We start from the raw sequence: 20371 nt of genomic DNA, 5'->3' as shown, positions 1-20371 counted from the left end.
TGGAAGACCCCGTGCTCCATGAGGAGGAAGAGAAGACCGCCAGCCAACGTGGCAAAGGCTGTGGAGGGCCAGAGATCGCCTCTCTACCTTTAAGCCCAGTTGCGCTTTGTTAGCCCTGCTGGAGATAAGAGTTCCCTGGTTCAAGCAGGACTCCAAAGCAAGTTAACCAGGTTGAAAAAGACTGACCCAATCCGATCCTCCCCACCTGCTCACTGCAGGAATGTATTATTACCAGTATATCATAATTAGCCCCAAGAAATAGCTTTGGAGAAACAACTTGTGATCCTTCAACGTTCCGCTCTCTGAATACCAGCTGATGATTCTGAATTCCTCTGTTATCCTATTTCATTCTTCCCCAGATACCAGAATCAACATGCTGAAGCCTTTGGCCCTTCTTCTCCTTGGTGGCCTCCTGCCCATCTGCCGAGGTGGAGCAGGAAGCCTCTTATCTGTGGCCCAGGTGGACCAGGCCGTTCTGGAGAACTGTGAGTCTTGTTTTTCTTTCTCTCCTTACAAACAAAAACTCAGAGGATTTTTAAAGGAGATTCCTTGGTGATGTTCTGAAGCATTGAACTGCTGAATGTTTATTATGGAGTCCCAAAAGAGCTTTTTACAAAAAGGCAACTGGACGTCCTTGGTGTTTTTTAAATTTTCTTGAAAGTGTTTCACTTCTCATTCAAGAAGCTTCTACAGTTTGAACTCCAACATGATAGAACTGAAAAACCAAGAATAGAATAGAATAGAATAGAATAGAATAGAATAGAATAGAATAGAATAGAATAGAATAGAATAGAATAGAATAGAATAGAATAGAAATATGGAATAGAATAGAATAGAATAGAATAGAATAGAATAGAATAGAATAGAATAGAGTAGAGTAGAGTAGAGTAGAGTAGAGTAGAGTAGAGTAGAGTAGAGTAGGGTAGGGTAGGGTAGGGTAGGGTAGGGTAGGGTAGGGTAGGGTAGGGTAGAATAGAGTAGAATAGAATATGGAATATGGAATATGGAATATGGAATAAGGAATAAGGAATAAAGAATAGAACAGAACAGAACAGAACAGAACAGAACAGAACAGAACAGAACAGAATAGAATAGAATAGAATAGAATAGAATAGAACTGGAAGGGACCTTGGAGGTCTTCTAGTCCAGCCCCCTATACCATTTCAGACAATTGAATGTCTATTTTCTTGTTAAAAACCTCCAGTGATGGAACACGGACAATTTCTGAGGGCAAGCTATTCCATTGGTTGATTGCTCTCACTCTTCTCTCTTTGATCAGTTTCCAACCACTGTTTCTTGTCCTTCCCTCTGGTGCTTTGGTGAACAACCTGGCCTCCTCTGCCTTGTGGCAGCCCCTCAGATACTGGAACGCTGCTATCATGTCTCCCCTATTTCTTCTTTTCTTTAGACTAGCCAAAGCCAAGTCCTACAGCCGTTCTTTGTATGTTTTAGTCTCCAGCCTTTGATCATCTTAGTTGCTCTTCTCTGAAAGTCTAGTTGCCCTTTGGAAAAAGCACCTTTGGGACAACCCTGACCTGGATGATTGACCACAGATGACCTTTATGGAGATGTTTTCTGGGATATCACAGAGAATGCAAGGGTCTGTTGGGTGGGTGGGAAAATCCAATTGTAAGTTTGCCCCAGATTTTTTTATGGTACAGCCTTTTCCAGACTGAGTGTCTTCCAGTAATGTGGGACCTATGGTTACAGGGTCCTCTTTGGGCAAATGTCCATAAAAATCAAGCTGATGGGGTCCTTGGTGCTCGCCCAGTTTGATGGTTTTCTTCCAGACATTTCATTACCCAACTAGGTAACATCGTCAGTGCTAGAAGGTTGGGCAGGATCTAGTTGGGTCATGAAACATTTTCAAGAAAGCAACCAAGATCAGAGAGCACCAAGGACGTCGCAGTTCAACCATGAGCTACACAAATTCTCTTCTAAAAGTCAGGATAGTGCCTAAAACACCATGATCGAACCTCTGCCTCTGTTTATGTGCCCTCAGCTATCAACCTCACTATCTTGTCCATCTTCTACAACACTCTAGTCTGTTCCAAAATTTCCTAAGCAGATGGACCTCTGCTGATCATTCAAGGACCTCCTTGTGAAGAGTCTGGCAAAGTCTACAGCATCTCAGTGGTTAATCGTGGTTATCTGGTTCTAAGACAAAGGTGTAGGTCTCTCTGGCCCTGCCTTGAAGGGCAGAGCAGTTGGGTGTCTTTCTTCTCCTGAACTTCTCCAGAACTTCTTTCTTCATCCAATTTGAGTTGGAAGGTTGTCCTTACCAGAACTGTGCTGGTATGGGCTACCCTCAACTCTGTGCCTGGAGAACTTTATCTCAGAACTTAGGAGCATTAAAAGTGTTTTCCCAACACATTTTCAAACTCATCTCCACATCCGTGAAGACTGGTGCCTTTTTTAAAAAAAAAAAGTAAATATGAACCTTTTCGGAATTTTAACAAGATACGTCAAATGTTCTGGCTTTGCTACATTAATAAAGGTGAGTCTGGCCAAAGTGTGTGGGAATGGAAAGCTAAGAGAAATCAAGAATAACTTTACTATCTCCGCTAAAGATGCTGCAACTGCTAGTAACAACAGCTCAGAGACTTCAGTTTAAATTTAATTTATCTCCTGTAATAATTGCTCTCAACCTTCTACAGTACTGTCAAACGTCCTGGCCAAAGATGACTTGCTTCAAGGACTTACTGGAGGAGCGAGTAAAAATGTCCTAGGAGTGTTGAATGGAGGAGAAGAGGGAGGTCTTCTTGGTGGTGTTCTTGGAGGGCAAGATGGAGGTCTTCTTGGTGGTGTCCTTGGAGGTCAAGGTGGAGGTCCTCTTGATGGTGTTCTTGGAGGGCAAGATGGAGGTCTTCTTGGTGGTGTCCTTGGAGGTCAAGGTGGAGGACTTCTTGATGGTGTCCTCGGTGGTGAAGGTGGAGGACTTCTTGGTGGTGTCCTCGGTGGTGAAGGTGGAGGACTTCTTGGTGGTGTCCTTGGAGGGCCAAATGGAGGACTTCTTGGTGGTGTCCTTGGACGTGAAGGTCTCTTTGGGTGAGTTACTTATTGTCAGACCTTATATCTAGCTTGATGTTAAATCTTCAGATACTTGAACCTTAATTTAATTCTTGACTTGACTCAACGGAAGACTCCAACATGATAGAAACTTACAGACAGATTGCAGATATGACTTAAGCCTCTAAGGCAACATCTGGTTGTCTTCTGCAGAGCAAACGCTTTAGATAATCACATTTCTGAGTTCCTACTTCTAAATTCTAGGTTTCTTTTTTCTGTCATCTGAATTTCTTAGCCTTGGAAAACTTCATCTTATCGCCTAATGCTCCTCTTCATGCTTTTTCTACTTCCTGCTTTACTTTGAGTAGACAGAGTTGATGATCATTTTCCTGTCCTAGCCCTCTCTCTGTCCCACACTTTGTACACAGACACACAGACACACCAACCACCCACATTCCAATCTCTCCTCCCTCCCCCACCGTTGCAAATGTCAGGCTGACAAGATGCAATGCGAAGCAAGCAACAGAACGGCAGCTACGACAGCTCTCTCTGTTGAAATAGTAGCAGAATTGTCCCTTAGTTTCAGAGGGACAAGTGGTCCCCTGGTTTTGTTTTTTCCAGAGTCAGTCCATTACATACATAGATCTCAAATATCAATCAGCATTGAACGTCCTTCATAATTTTATTTCCTGTTCTTAACCATTAAGCTCACCTTTATCTTTTGTCTGAAATGGTACAAAGTTTCCTGCCTGAGCAGGGGATTGGACTAGAAGACCTCCAAGGTCCCTTCCAACTCTATTATTATTATGACTATTATCTCCAGGTTGAAGCTTGTGGATATCATCCTTCCTAAAGTCTCCTTGAAGTTGTTTCCAGCTGGAATTGGACTGAACATCTACACCAAAATAGCCCTCAAGGGCAACACGTGAGTTGGTTTCCTTGGGAAATAGCAAATCCTGCTACCTTTCCTGGCTGAAATTTCCACAGGGAGTAATTTCCTAGTCACCTCCTTCCTTCCAGCTTTAGTTTTGATGTAGTCAGAGATATATTAATAACGCGGTGGCTCAGTGGGTTAGGACGCTGGGCTTGTCGATCAGAAGGTCGGCAGTTTGGCGGGTCAAATCCCGAGTGCCGCATAGCAGAGTGAGCGCCTGTTACTCATCCCAGCTTCTGCCAACCTAGCAGTTCGAAAGCACGTAAAAATGCAAGTAGAAAAATAGGGACCGCTCCGGTGGGAAGGTAACAGCGTTCCGTGCGCCTTTGGCGTCTAGTCATGCCGGCCACATGACCACGGAGACGTCCTCGGACAAGCGCTGGATCTTCGGCTATGAAACGGAGATGAGCACCGGCCCCTAGAGTTGGAAACGACTAGCACGCATGTGCGGGGGAACCTTTACCTTTACCTTTTTTAATGTTGAAGACCTCCTCAATCAAAACCTGGGTAGGTTGCCAAAGTGACTGATGTCTACAGACAGGTTTAAGAATATATCAGTATGGACAAAGACATCCATCCTTGGGAGGAGGTGCAACACCACAACACAAATGATGGGTTCTGCTTCTCCAGGTACTTGTATGGAGTGAGGAAATTCATCTTCTCGTTCCTTTGGATCATGAGCTGGATCCCACCAGTAGCTAAATTTTACTGCATTCGGAGAACCGGCTGGCTTCCAGAAGTCCAGTCTAGGCCTGGGAGGCCTGGAGGAGGCCTCCCAGGCCTAGAAAGGCCACCAGAAGTGCATGGATACCACTTCCAGAAGTCCAATCTAGACTCGAAGGCCTGGAAGAGGCCTCTCAGGCCTAGAGCAGCTGCCAGAAGTGCATAGATATCATTTCTGGAAGTCCATTCTAGGCTCAAAGGCCTGGAGGAGGCCTCCCAATCCTAGAACGGCCCATTGGAAGTGCATGGATGCCACTTCCGGAAGTGTGTTCTAGGCCTCGAAGACCTGCTGGAAGCCTCCCAATCCTAGAACGGTCCACTGGAAGAGCATGGATGCCACTTCCGGAAGTGCGTTCTAGGCCTCGGAGGCCCAGGCCTGCATCAAATAAGAGAACCATTATTTGAACCTTCTTGAACTGCTGGAAGTAAAGTTCGGGATATAAACCTAATAAAAAAAAAATATCTGTGATGGATGAAAAAGCCAGCAGCCTCTGCAGACTAGGAGATTCTTTGGGAAACTAGAGTTGGTTCAATAAACAGCCTCATCTTTATTTTGGGGGTGGGGGATTTTTTCAGGATTCTGGGAGGCCCGTTGACTCTCCTGGTAGAGGTGAACATCACAGCCAACGCTCGGCTGGTCCAGGACATGATGGGATCCCCCAAACTTCTCATCGACAATTGCAAGACTAATCTTGGTGGCATTCAGGTCTTGTCTGGGTGAGTCCTTCCTTGTACATCACAAATAGACACTTAATGTGTGTGTGTGTGTGTGGAATGGATAGGTCAAGGATGCTAGACTGCCCAGTGAGGTCGAACTATGGACCAACGTCACCCTCCAGATCAGGGGTAGGCAACCTCGGCTCTTTTATGACTGGTGGACTTCAACTCCCAGAATTCCTGCTGAGGGGAAAGGAAGAGGTTTCCAAGCTGAGCCATGCTGGCTCAGGAATTCTGGGAGTTGAAGTCCACGAGTCATGAAGGGGCCAAATTTTCCCTCATGCTGCCTCAGGAATTCTGGGAGTTGAAGTCCGCGAGTCATGAGGGGGCCCTAGTTCCCTCATGCTGGCTCAGGAATTCTGGGAGTTGAAGTCCGCGAGTCATGAGGGGGCCCTAGTTCCCTCATGCTGGCTCAGGAATTCTGGGAGTTGAAGTCCACGAGTCATAAACTGCTCAAGGTTGCAGACCCCTGACCTAGAATGAAGCTTGATTTTTCTCTTATGGACCAACAGAATCTTTTATGTGGCAAAGAACGATAGAGCAGCCAGATGATTAATTATCCCCCCGACTCATTTTCCAGGCTCCTCCCATTGTCACTGGACAACGTTCTAAGTGGTCTTTTGAATAAAGTCCTCCCTGGTTTGGTGAGTATTCCGGCAGAATTACAGCCTGCCCCCTTTTAGTACCGTAGCTTCAAAGAACACAAATTCACCATTTGGGCCATCGGTCAGAAAGGACCACACCAGAATAGCCTTGTAAGGTCAAGAAATGTAATTAGATTCTGCTGGATTCAGAGTAGCCCAGCAGATTGATAGACTGGAGTGAGGTGAGATGATTCAGGGGCCCGACTGGATAGAAAGAATAACAAGAATAATGAATAACTAGGTAGGAAGGGACCTTGGAGGTCTTCTAGTCCAACCCTCTGCTCCAACCCTTTGCTCCTTTTTTTATTGAAAAGTTTTACAATACATTTTTAAATACAACCCCCCTCCCCCTCCCCTCTCCCCAATCCCCCCCAACCCTCCCCTCCCCTCCCCCCTCCCCGACTTCCCAGAGCTCAATACAGGGTATAAAAATACAAACAAACATAATCTAAAATATGCAAACAACTATAAAATATTAAATTCTATCGCGCTTTAACTCTTAGTAAAATGACTACAAGCTAGTTATACATTATATCCGCTACTTATTCAAATGCTAAATGAAACTTTTTAGTCCCATATTTATTCTGGATATAATCAATCCATCTTCTCCACTCCACAATATATCTCTGTTGCGTTTGGTCTTTCAAATACGCTGAAATCTTTGCCATTTCCGCCAGACTGGAAACTTTGAAAGTCCATTCTTCTATAGTCGGCAGTTCTTCCTTCTTCCAATATTGCGCTACCAAAATTCTCGCTGCCGTAATTAAATTCAACATCAGCTTAGTGTCCACAACGGTAGTATCTGTGATAATACCCAGTAAAAACAGTTGCAGACAAAACTTTATCCTTTTCTTGAATATTTTTTGCAAATTCCACCAAATTTTAATCCAAAAAGCTTTAACCCTTTTACAAGTCCACCATATATGAAAATATGTTGCATCCTCATAACCACACCTCCAACATTTGGGCTGGCAGTTCGGATACATACTTGCTAATTTTTTAGGATCTAAGTGCCACCTATAAAACATTTTGTAAAAGTTCTCTCTTAAATTTTGGGCCTGTGTAAATTTTACATTTCTAACCCAGATCTTTTCCCAGGTATCCATTGTTATAACTTCTTGAAAATTACTCCTCTCCTTGATTAGATTCCATCCATGGTTTCTTCTCCTGCCTTCAGATGCTTTGGAGAATAGGTGGACGCCCCTCTTCTTTGTGGCGGCTCCTCAAATATTGGAAGACTGCTATTACGTCGCCCCTAGTCCTTTCTTGGTTCTAGGTTAAATCTCTCCTTGATACATTTCCATCCTTTACTTCTTGTCCAGCCTGCAAATGCTTTGGAGAATAAGTTGACCCCCTTAGGAAGAAGGAGAAGACATTTTGCTTCTCATCCAAGAAGCTTCATCAGTGTCTTCTTCTTGTTCCTTAAGGAAAAAACAGTCCAGTTGCCTTTGGAAAAAGCAGCTTTGAGACAACTCTGACCCAGAAGACTGAGAATCTCCATAGATAAGTTGAACCCTCTTCTCTGTGACAGCCCCTCAAGTACTAGAAGACCCCTATCACGTCACCCTTAGTCCTTCTCTTCATTAGGCAAAACTAGAACCTTCAATGCTAAGACAAGACTGAAGGAAAAATGTCTATGGAGCTTCTCAGTCACCCAGGTCCCGGTTGTCCCAAAGATACTTTTTCACGAGGCAACTGGACTTTCTTGTTTCTCTTTGAGAACATCTCTCTTCCCATCCAAGAAGCTTCTTCAGGTTCTGACTGGATGGTGGGGAATGGGAGGATTTATACTCCTTGCAGACAGCTGGTCATTTGCATCCCTTTAGTGGTTCATTGAGGCCACTTGGAGGTTTATCTGTGTCCTCAGGGTCACCCGAATGGTGCAAATGGGCATGGAGCCTTCCTGGACTTGCTGACAGGACCGTGTGGTAGACTGGAGACAGATGATGTCATATCCCTCCCCCTCTGTTGAGAGAGGGCTGTTCAATTTTGACCTAGATGTCCTCTTGGACCCCTCTTTCAAACTAGCGGTCCTCTCTGTCCAAAATGTGGACTTGGTGTCTTCGAAAGAGCAGCCTTTGCCTTTTAAATGCAGTTGGACGGCTGAATCTTGTCCTGATGGGTTTGTTCTCCTACGTTGTGCCCAGCATTTGTGAAGTGGTTGTTTGTTTCCCCAATGTACAGATCTGCACAGGGCTCACTGCATCCTCATCCTAATGTTCTCCAAATAGGCTGGGCTGTATCTTCCAGCAACTCCATGGAGGAGACCAGGGTGTAATTGGGAAAGCATCAATTTGGGGAAAGCAGTGACGGACATGGGGCTGCTGAAAGGATGTGGCATGTCCCCATCGAAAGAAATGTCCAAACTTTGCATTTGTAGCAGACCAAGAGCAATCTTGGGTCCTGATTTTAAGTCCTGAAGGATTCCATCTGGAAGATGCTATTTCTAGTAGTTATGTCTTCCTGCAAAGGGATGGTAAATGTTCACGTACAACTTCCCTTGAGAAGGCCTCCTAATTGGATGGCATCTCCTTTCTGGATTTCTAAAAGCTTTTGAAGGCAGCTTTGCAGAATCACTTGAGGGATTCTGGTCACCCAGTTAGGATGGACAGGCACCACCTAGGCACCCAGTGACAAAAAGGAACGGAAGTCCTGTCTTCATTTCCGGTCCTTTTCCGAATCAGAATAAAATAGAGCTGGAGGGGACCTTGGAGGTCTTCTAGTCCAGCCCCTTGCTGAAGCAGGAGAACCTAGATCATCTCAGACAAGTGACTGTCCAGTCTCTTCTTAAAAACCTCCAGTGATGGAGCGCCCACGATTTCTGGTGGAAAGCTGTTCCACTGGTTGATTGTCCTCCCTGTCAGGAAGTTTCTCCTCAATTCCAGGTTGCTTCTCTCTTTGATCAGTTTCCAACCCTTGTTTCTCATCCTTATCCTCTGGTGCTTTGGTGAACAACCTGGCCCCCTCTGCCTTGTGGCAGCCCCTCAGATACTGGAACGCTGCTATCATGTCTCCCCTGTTTCTTCTTTTCTTTAGACTGGCCAAACCCAAGTCCTGCAGCCGTTCTTCGTCTGTTTTAGTCTCCAGGCCTTGGATCCTCTTAGTTGCTCTTCTGTGAATTTTTCCCAAAGTCTCAGGGTCTTTTTTGTAATGGGATGAACCAAAACTGGTGCAGGATTCCAGGTGGGGCCTAACTAAGGTTTTATAAAGTGGTACTAACACTTCCTGTGATTTTGATTCTGTGCCTCTGTTTTCTTCTCTGCTGCAGCTGTGTCCAGTTGTCGATGTTGTCCAGAACCTTCTCAACACTATTCTCCGCACCATCAACAGTAAGGATTTTTCTTATGGTTGGGATGTAGTCTGCCTTATTTATGTATTTTTTATTATTATTATTATTATTATTATTATTATTATTATTATTATTATTATTATTATTATTATTATTATTATTATGTTTTATTTTTAATTTATATATTATTTTATTATTTTATATTTTATTTTATATTTATAGAATAGAATAGAATAGAATAGAATAGAATAGAATAGAATAGAATAGAATAGAATAGAATAGAATAGAATAAAATAGAATAGAATAGAAAATATGGAATGGAATGGAATGGAACGGAATGGAATGGAATGGAATAGAACAGAACAGAACAGAGCAGAACAGAACAGATGAAATGGAATGGAATGGAATGGAATAGAGTAGAACAGAATAGAATAGAATAGAATAGAATAGAATAGAATAGAATAGAATAGAATAGAATAGAATAGAATAGAATAGAATAGAATAGAATAGAATAGAATAGAATAGAATAGAATAGAATAGAATAAAATAGAAAGGAATGGAATGGAATGGAATGGAATGGAATGGAATGGAAGAGAAGAGAAGAGAAGAGAAGAGAAGAGAAGAGAAGAGAAGAGAAGAGAAGAGAGTTGGAAGGGACCTTGGAGGTCTTCTAGTCCAACCACCTGCTCAATGGTTGGTCGTAAATCAGGCACTAGCTGTATTCTCACAGCTGGAGCAGGTGCAGCACTGGGCCTGTTAGAGACATCCTGGGCCGCTCGTTGGGTACGCTGATGATACCCAACTTTTTCTTTCCACCCCGAACGAACCCAGCGATGCCCTTGCCGTGATGTCCCGTTGCCTGGAGGCGGTCCAGGTCTGGATGGGGAGAAACAGGTTTCGTCTCAATCCTGCCAAGACTGAGTGGCTGTGCATACCGGCATCTCGGACTAACCAGTCTATCCCACCTTTAATGATGGGGGGTGAGGTGTTACTCCCCGTCGATAGGGCTCGCAACTTAGGCGTCCTCCTGGACTCACAGCTCAGTTTTGAAGATCACATAGGAGCCGTGGCCAGGGGGGGCTTTTGCCCAGGTTCACCTGGTGCGCCAGTTGCGACCCTACCTGGACCGAGATGCCCTACGCACAGTCACCCATGCACTCGTGACCTTCCGGTTAGACTACTGCAATGCTCTCTATATGGGGCTGCCCTTGGGGACCACTCGGAGTCTTCAGCTGGTGCAGAATGCTGCTGTGCAAGTTGTGATGGGGGTTTCCCGATACTCCCATGTACCACCTCTACTCCGCGAGCTGCATTGGTTTCCAGTTGCCCTCCGGGTGAGATTCAAGGTGCTGGTGATGACCTATAAAGCCCTAAATGGCGAGGGTCCGGGATATTTAAGGGGACACCTGCTGCCGGCATCAAGTTCCCTTCGTCCCGTGTGCTCCCACATGGAGGGCCTTCTCAGGGTGCTGCTGGTAAAAGACTGCCGGCGGATAACACCCAGGGGGAGGGCCTTCTCAGTGGGGGCGCCTGCCCTCTGGAACCAGCTGCCTGTAGAGCTTAGGACTGCCCCCGACCTTCGGTCATTCCGCCGGGACCTGAAGACCTGGCTCTTTGAGCTTTCCGGCCCAGGCTGAGAGTTTTTAAATGGGGTTTTATATTTTTTCAAGGTTTAAATTTAATTATTTAACTGTTTTTAACTTTTGTATTGTATTAATGTTTTTAAATACTTTGTAAACCACCCTCCTACGGGAAAAGGGCGGTATATAAATACATTAAACTTAAACTTAAACATCCTAAAGGCCTGACCTGATGTGCTTTTTCCCCCCTCACACTCTTTTTCTTTATCCCTGACAGGTGTGTGTCCATTTGGGATCCTTGGAAACCTGCATTACACCCTGGCTGGTTTGCCGCTGTGCAAGGATAAACACATCATTCTGAATCTAAATGTAAGGCTTGTTTCCCACTTGTTTCCAACACCTGAGATGCTGCTTCTTCTCCACGTGGCTTCCTCTGATTGCAGTCCTAGACCAATATTGATCAGGCCCACAATACGTTCAAATTTACTTCATGGATCGCAAAACAGTCTTTGCACAGGAGTCTTCTCAACTAACATTCACTTAGAGTTAGATAAGGGTCCACGGAATTCAAGGAGGGTTGGATTTGGATTGCTTGTGACTACGTAGGGATTCTAGGCCGATGCCTCTTTTGACGCCGCCCGCAGTTTCTGCCACTACAGTTTTCCTGAAAATAAAAATTCCTCAACTACTGGGATTTGTTTTGGGGTGGAGATCTTTAAGATTGCACTGTTGAGCATGCCTTAACCCAGGTAATTAAGCCCACACCATCAATCCATAAGGGGTTAATTAATCCAACAGCCTGTAATTAATGGGACTAATCTATCTTCCCCAGTCAGTCGGTCTGTGTAAATTACCCACAGTGAGATTATCTGTCTCTTCCCAGCTTGGAGATGGAGACCGATCCGTAGAGGGAACAAAAATGTCAAAATGGGTTTGTGTCCTTTCTCTCTTTTGCCTCTGGGGTACAGAAGGAGATTGTCAACCTTAACAGATAGGAAATATGACCAGATACAGGAAGTCCTTGACATACGACCCTAATTGAGCCTGCCCATAACGGTCGTATGTTGCGACAGACGTAATTTGAGTTGGTCACATGACTATCCCAATTTTACCATGTTTTTAGGAGGTCATTAAATCAATGCGGTGATCTTTCAACAAATGCGACAGTCATTAAATGAATATCATGGTTGTTAAGCGAATCCATTGGTCATTATGCTTGGTTTTGCTGAAAACCAGAAGCAACTTCCAGTTTGGGGGCTAAACTGTCATAAAAATGCAGTCACATGACCAGAGGACACTGCAAATGGCCGTAAATGCTGCCATGTTGCTGATGTCTGAGGTGCAGTCACATGACCAGTGAGTGACATTGGAACTGGGTCATAACACCCTTTTTCCAGTAGGTTGCAAAAGTTAATAGAATAGAAATAGAAATAGAAATAATGAAATAGAAATAGAAATAGAAATAGAAATAGAAATAATAGAAATAGAAATAGAATAGAACAGAACAGAATAGAATAGAATAAGATTTAGAATAGAATAGAATAGAATAGAATAGAATAGAATGGAATGGAATGGAATGGAATGGAATGGAATGGAATGGAATGGAATGGAATGGAATGGAATAGAATAGAATAGAATAGAATAGAATAGAATAGAATAGAATAGAATAGAATGGAATGGAATGGAATGGAATGGAATGGAATGGAATGGAATGGAATGGAATGGAATGGAATAGAATAGAATAGAATAGAATAGAGCTGGAAGGGACCTCAGAGGTCTTCTAGTCCAGCCCCGTGCTCAAGCAGGAGAACCTGTACCATCTCAGACAGGTGAATGTCTAGTCTAACCTGGTTCTAAGTCAAGGACGACCTGTAAACTAATTCTCCTTGATTGTAAAGCTACAGTAACAGAATCTTGCAAGTCTGAAAATCCAAATCTCCCACAGCCTCCTTTACAGCCTGAGCAACTATGGAGGGTTTCTTCTTCACTTCTTTTTTCCCACCCATTATGCAACTATGGGCTACGACCTCTCTTATCTGCCTGTTCGTTTTGTGCTCTCCAATATATTCTCTTGTGACCTTTGACCCTTCCAGCTCATGATGACTGACCTCAGAGGCCAACCTGTGGACTTTCCTGGAGCCCAAAACACCTCTTTGCCTCTGCCTCCCGCGATGGGCCGTACTTCTCAACTGATGCTTCCCCGTGACCTCCTGTCCTCATTGCTCCAGATGCTCGTCTCAAAAGGAGGGTTCAACGTAGACCTCACTGAACTGGCGGTGAGCCATCTTGACGAGACACTAGTCTTCAAGCTTTTTCTGGGCCCTCTTTGAGCCACACGGTGGCTTAGAGGTGAAGACGCTCACCTCCAAATGGGAAGGTTGAGAGTTCAATCCTAGGTAGCGGCAGATGTTTCTCTACCAGGGTACAAAGAGAACGTATCTGCTGTGAACTCTGTGTAGGCATCAGGAAGGGCATCCGGTCAGTTAACGCTCACTTCATCCAGTTGCCCCAACTTTACCCCAGAGTCATTAAAAGGGGGATTTATTTGTGGGGCAATGACCTCTGGGTTATTCTATTTTGTCAGCTCCTTGCTTTCACCAAGAAAAATCCTTGGAAACATCTCAGTTGTTTCTGTAGTATTTAGGCAACTTCCTTTTTTTTAATTAATGATTTTTCTAATTGCAACTCTTGGTGACCACGAATGGAAGGGAAAGCAGCTTCAACTCAACGTCCGGATGGGTAATTCCGAGTGCTGCCTATCAAAAGACGTTGTGTGTAGCTTTTCCATCTTTTCTTCCTTAACGTGCAATTTGTTTTCCGGGACAATCAGTGAGAAGGATTTGTCTTTTGCGGTGGGTGGAGAGAGCCAACACAATCCAAAGGAATCGCCACATCAGGCATTAAAACCTGGGCCAACTGGGAATATGATGTTGAAGGAGATTTTTTTTTGTCTCACTATCGTTGTTGTTTCTTCTAGCTTCGCGGATCCGTTCCAATGACAACCTCGGCTCTTCGGTCTGTGCTACCCGAGGTAAAGGCTCAAATATACAAGAGGTCTCCTAATCATAATTGGCTTCCCCCCCCCAAGCTTTGGGATACGATTAGGTGAGTGGCATCAGAAGTTTGACATGGTGCCAGGTTTTTATGGCTTTTACAGGTAATCCTCGACATACGAACGTAATTGAACCCAAGGACTTATTTTGATCGAAAATAAAGTAAGAAGCCTCTGTTTGAGTTTTCACGACTGGATTTTTATGATTTCTCAAGTTTTGCCAAGGGCCAAGGACCTTACAGTACAATTGCAATTTAGATTACAAATAGTTCCTGTTCTGTCTCAAGCAAAGGGGGTCTAATATTGTTTGATCCAGGCAGATAAACTCCACGGAAAGGGCTTCATGCAGATTACTTTAGTTCATCAGGCATTCTCTAAACATTAACTCACAGTTACTGGAGAGATTCTTCTGAAGCACATTTCATAATCTGGACCCAACACGTAGGTGAAAAGAAGTAGTATTTCCCATACTGAAGGAGCAAACAGCTCCTGTGGCTGGAATTCATAAAAGCCCCACCGGTCTGCACGTAGCCAGTAATCCCAGCTATCCAATCAGAAGTCCCTCCCAATGGCCAATCCGAAATATAGATGTGACCGAGTAACTTAAAACTACATTACCCAAAAGGCTATCCCTTAAGGGGACAGTTCTTAATTCCTAAAATAGCTGTTTACTCTGACCAGCACAGTTCCTCTGGACTGCATAGCACAGACTTCAGTTCAATACTTTTTTCCCTGAGGCCTGATTTGGTTCACCCGGGCCTAGATCTTGCATAGAAGAACAAGAGCTAACATTTTCATTCACCACAAGGGAAAAAAACAAAACAAGGTCCAGTTGCCTTTTTTTGGGGGGGGAGCAGCTTTGGGATAATGGCCAGGGGGGGATGTTCTGCCCTTTCTGGTGGGTCCTAACCATTCCTTCTGTCCGATTGTCCACAGTTGTCTCAGCTTGGAGCAGAAGACCTGCCCTTGGTGGTCAAGATTAGAGTCCGTGGACTTCCGGTGGTGTCTTTGCAAAATGGGAAGGCCATGATCCTGCTTGAGGCTGGCCTTCAAGTGTTCTCCCATTCAAACTCTAGCCTCACCCCGCTCTTTAATGTGAACACGGTGAGTAAGGAGAGAAGGACCAGGTTCCTCGTACTCATTGGGTGATCCTTGATGTCGAAAGAAACATCTTCATCAGGGTCCAGTCCAAGCCGGGAATAATCAAAATGGAGATTGCTTTAGAAAGAAGGTTGCAGTTTATGGATGAGGAGAGCCAGACAGAAAGATGGCTCTGGGAAAAACTGACCACATGTAGAAGGGAGGGGTGGGTTTTAATACCTCCTTGGGCTTTCGTTTGGAGTTGTTCCTGGGGCATGAACTTTGACCTGAGTCTGTGTGTGCTTTTCTGGCATTCTGATGGTGGTGGGTTAATCCTATTATGTCCCAAAGGTCATATCCTCCTTCCCTGGTGTTGGGGCTGATGAGTGTTGGATATTTTTTTTTTTTGGTGTGAGGGGTTGTTGATTCTAGGGATCTTTGTCTTTCTAATCCCATCAGTTTCCTGGCTCCAGTCTTTCTGACAAGATTGTCACGTCTGCATTTCTGCAGACCTGGTTTCTGTTTGGGGCAGAGAGACTGGAGGGGGGGGGCACGTTGGTTTTTGCCTTTAACCTCATAATAGTAAAGTTAGAAGGGGCCTTGGGGGTCATCTAGTTTAACCCCCTGCTCAGGCAGGAAACCCTATATCATTTCAGACAAATGGCTGTCCAGTCTCTTCTTAAAAACTTCCAGTGATGGAGCATTCACGGCTTCTGGAGGCAGGTGGTTCCACTGGTTAATCGTTCTCACTGTCAGGAAATTTCTCCTTAGTTATAGGTTGCTTCTCTCCTTGGTTAGTTTCCACCAGTTGCTTCTTGTCCTGCCTTTATTCAACTGGACATACCAATTCCAGCAACCATTCTTTATAATCATCTTTGTTGCTCTTCTCTGTACTCTTTCCCTCCTTTGCGGAAATATAATATTCTGCCTTTTTAATATTTCCAAAAATCTTTCTTTCTCTGGATTCTTCCCACCTTGACTTGGAAGGGCCAACAGAAAAAAGTGCAAGTCTCAACCCCTGATTCCTAGGAGCCTCCTCCTGTTTCTAATCTCTCAGCTTCCTTGCCGCTAATTACCAGCTTTCATTCTCTTTATTCACTGATAAGGGTAGCGGTTGCAGCCAGCGGGACTTGGCGGCTTCCAGGCCCTGCCACCCTATCACAGAAGAAGGTCTTCTGATCCTTGGTGAGCACAATGGGGCTTTCACGGAGTGCCGGGAATGTCGGGGCCCTGCTCAGCTTCTCCCTTTTCAAGAGAGACCCCTTCGTTGGAGCAGTAAAAATGTGGTTTTCTCTCCTCCGCGAATGTCTGCCTTCCTCTTGAGTAGGGTTCTGGACTGCAGAGAAACGGGGCTTTCTGATCTTCCCGTAGATGACTTGTTGGGAAGCAAGTGTGCTTAATTGGGCACTAATTAAGTGGACATTGAATAGAATAGATTCTTTGAAGCAACATCTAAGAATGTTAAATTCTAAGAAGACCCTTGGTGGAGACAAGGAAGTTGAAGTTCATAGAATAGAATAGAGCTGGGTGGGACCTTGGAGGTCTTCTACTCCAGCCCCCTTCTCAAGCAGGAGAACCTATATCGTCTCAGAGAAGTGACTGTCTGGCCTTTTCTTAAAAACCACCAGTGATGGAGCCCCCACGATTTCTGGTGGCAAAGCAGTTCCACTGGTTAATTGTTCTCACTGTTAGGAAGTTTCTCCTTAATTCCAGGTTGCTTCTCTCTTTGGTCATTTTTCCAACCATTCTTTCTCGTCCTTCCCTCTGGTGCTTTTGGAGAATAATTTGACCCCCTCTTCTTTGTGGCAGCCCCTCAAATACTGGAACACTGCTATCATTTCCTCCCTATTTCCTCTTTTCTTTAGACTAGCCAAACCCAAGTCCTGCAGCCGTTCTTCGTATGTTTTAGTCTCCAGGCCTTGGATCATCTTAGATGCTCTTCTCTGGATTTTTTTTCCCAAACTCTCAACATCCTTTTTGTGGTATGGTGACTAAAACTGGCTGCAGTATTCCAGGTGTGGCCTCACTAGGGTTTTATAAAGCGGCACTAATACCTCACGTGATCTTGATTCTGTGCCTCTGTTTATACAACCCAGGATTGCATTAGCTTTTTGGGTTGATGTTGTGATTACAGAATATCAGCCTGAGCGGAAGCTTCAGTGTTACACGAACCAAGCTGGGAATTTCTCTCGCCTTGGAAAGGTAAGCAAACTCTTTAACCACTTACGATGGGATTGTGACCTTTGGACTAACAGGGCCCCTTATTTATAGATATGCCTGGCGTATTTGAAGGTGATGTGTCCTTCATCCCAATTCAGAAGAACAGAACAATAGAGTTGGAAGGGATCTTGGAGGTCTTCTAGTCCAGCCCCCTGCTCAAGCAGGAGATCCTACAGTATTCCAGGGGTGTCAAACTCAATTTCATGGAGGGCCGCATCAGCATTGCGGTTGCCCTCAGGGGGCCAGGTGGGTGTGGCCTGGGTGGGCGTGGCCTACTGGGTGGGCGTGGCCAGCTCTACATCATTCGCATCAAGGGTGCCTATGGGGGCCTGGGCAGGAGTGGGACAGATCTGGGGGTCTCTGGCAGAAAGAGGGTCTCTGGGCCAGGGCCAAGGCAGTGGGGGCCGTTCCCTCACTGTTTCCAGGATGGCTTCGCGGGCCACATGAAACCACTTCGCGGGCCGGATCCGGCCCCCCTGTGCCTTGTGTTTGACATGTCTGCCCTAGACCATTCCAGACAAATGGATGTGCAATCTCTTCTTTAAAGCCTCCGGTGATGGAGCAACCCACAGCTTCTGGTGGCAAGCCGTTCCCCTGATTAACTGTTCTCCCAGTCACAAAATTTAATTCTGGGTGGTTTCTCTCCTTGATTAGTGGCTAATTTTCTCTCCTTGGCAATTTCCCCTCCGTTGCTTCTTGTCCTGCCTTCAGATCCTTTGGAGAATAGGTGGACACCCACCCCTCTTCTTTGTGGCAGCCCCTCAAGTATTGGAAGGCTGCTATTAAGTCACCCCTGGTCCTTCACTCTGTTAGACAGAATAACAGAATAACAGAGTTGGAAGGGACCTTGGGGGTCTTCTAGTCCAGCCCCCTGTTCGGGCAGGTGACCCTGTGCTATTCCAGACAAGTGGTTGTCCAATCTCCTCTTTAAAAATCCTCCAGTGTGGGAGCAGCCACAACCTGTTCAGCGTGCATAGGAGAATTTCCAACCGGTAGAGCGTTTGCAGGAATTGGGTCCGCCTAGAGGGAAAAGGAAGGCTAGGGGTGGCGTGGTAGCATCTTCCACTATTTGAGGGGCTGCCCCAAAGGAGAGGAAGTCAAGCTCTTCTCCAAAGCAGACCTGGAGTTGCAGCCCACAAGTCTTAAAGTTGCCAGGTTTAGGAGACCCCTGACTGGAGCTGCGCTGGTCAGGTGCTCCTGGCCTCCTGGCGCCTGACCTCTGTGGCCTGTTCGGACACATCAGATGTCTTATAAATGTCCTCATTCTCCTATTCCTTTTCACAGCGTCTCCCTGGATGTCTCTGAGCTGGGCTCCTTGGATGTAAGTCTGTCTCCTGCCACTTATTTGCAAGAGAAACGCTAGAAGATATATTTTCATTGATCAGGCGAATTAGAAATATCTGGGTGGAGGCTTGAGGCTCTTATTAGAGAGAGCATGAGTTCTAGTCACCCCTTAGGCATGGAAGATGGCTGGTTAACTTTGGGCCAATCACCAGGAGACGGTGAGTTCTAGCCCCGCCTTAGGCATGAAAGGTGGCTGGGTGACTTTGTGCCAATCACCAGGAGATGGTGAGTTCTAGCCCTGCCTTAGGCATGGAAGATGGCTGGTTAACTTTGGGCCAATCACCAGGAGACGGTGAGTTCTAGTCCCCCCTTAGGTATGAAAGATGGCTGGGTGACTTTGGGCCGATCACCAGGAGATGGTGAGTTCTAGCCCCGCCTTAGGCATGAAAGGTGGCTGGGTGACTTTGGGCCAATCACCAGGAGATGGTGAGTTCTAGCCCTGCCTTAGGCATGGAAGATGGCTGGTTAACTTTGGGCCAATCACCAGGAGACGGTGAGTTCTAGTCCCCCCTTAGGTATGAAAGATGGCTGGGTGACTTTGGGCCGATCACCAGGAGATGGTGAGTTCTAGCCCCGCCTTAGGCATGAAAGGTGGCTGGGTGACTTTGGGCCAATCACCAGGAGATGGTGAGTTCTAGCCCTGCCTTAGGCATGGAAGATGGCTGGTTAACTTTGGGCCAATCACCAGGAGACGGTGAGTTCTAGTCCCCCCTTAGGCAGAAAAGCCAGCTGGGTGACTTGAGGCCAATCACCAGGAGATGGAGAGTTCTAGTTCTGCCCCTGATATTAAAGCCAACTGGGTGACTTTGGCTCCGTCTCTTCCTCTCTCAACGCAACCCACTTCACAGGGTTGTTGTTGTGGGGAAAATAGGGTGAGGATGGTGTGTCAGATAAGTTCGCCACCCAGAGTTATTTATAAAGTAATAAAGACAGAATATGAAACAAATGTCACTTTTTTCAGTGATGCCATAAATTCAAACGGTCGTTAATTGAGTTGTCGTAAGCTGAGGACTCCCTCTATATGAATAAATAATGGGAGTCAGACCTTTCGTTAGCTAATTATGACTTCCAGGAGCTGCAAGGATAGGGGAGCGATGCCTGGGGATTTATTTATTAAATTTATATCTTACCCCAGTGCAACACTGTAACTCCAGGCAATATTAAAAAGATAACCCTTGGCAAATAAAACACCACACAAATATACAACACAACACCCTAGCTAAAGAAAGAAGGGCAGGGGGGCATCGTGCTGGGGAGTCAGCCACCCAACATTTTAAATATAGCCTATCTCCTACTAATTGCAAAATCCTGTTGGAAAAAATAGAAATAATTCTCCCCCTGCTTTTTTTTTTGCAGGAAAATGCCCTTAAAAACTGGATCACGAGCATCCTTCAGATCGGGTATCTGCCTCTGATTAACGGTAGGACGTCCGGATTTCTGTCACGGAGTTGCACTGCGATAATTGTGTTGTGAGCTGGGTCTTTTTCCAAGGGGGGGGGGAGGCCAGTTACACCGATGCGCTTAATAGAGCAGTGTCATCGTGGAAACGACACACATTAAGTGATTTGCAAACAAAGTAGGTGACATCACCGTGGCTTCTGAGAAACACTTACGATGTCGGACCTAACCCTGTGGTTTTGTTGCTTTTCTTTAGTTGGCCTGAACATCGGAATCCCACTCCTGAATATCTTCAACCTGAACCTTTGCCGACGGCGTTGTTGAAACCCCTTGACGTAAGAGATTGTTTATTTCCTAAAGAAAGATCCCTCCAAGCTGGTG

The 20371-nt window shown here is 45.4% G+C and overlaps 1 protein-coding gene across 1 annotated transcript; it reads left to right on the top strand.

The window, feature by feature from the left end:
• Nucleotides 1-373: 373 nt before the first annotated feature.
• LOC310639164 (BPI fold-containing family B member 3-like) lies at nucleotides 374-20324 on the top strand (the record flags this gene model as incomplete). The annotated part of the gene is given in 15 exon segments (XM_083360643.1): nucleotides 374-485; nucleotides 2658-3048; nucleotides 3833-3934; nucleotides 5243-5383; nucleotides 5964-6027; nucleotides 9296-9356; nucleotides 11174-11265; nucleotides 12990-13172; nucleotides 13874-13927; nucleotides 14885-15052; nucleotides 17163-17230; nucleotides 18533-18569; nucleotides 19949-20012; nucleotides 20247-20293; nucleotides 20295-20324. Coding segments are annotated over 15 exon segments (1614 nt in total).
• Nucleotides 20325-20371: the final 47 nt, after the last annotated feature.

Source organism: Vipera ursinii (genome assembly GCF_947247035.1).
Source record: "Vipera ursinii genome assembly, chromosome: 3".
Taxonomy (NCBI): Eukaryota; Metazoa; Chordata; class Lepidosauria; order Squamata; family Viperidae; genus Vipera; species Vipera ursinii.
Note: the sequence above shows the minus strand (reverse complement) of the source record. Positions and strands in the feature narration are given on the sequence as shown.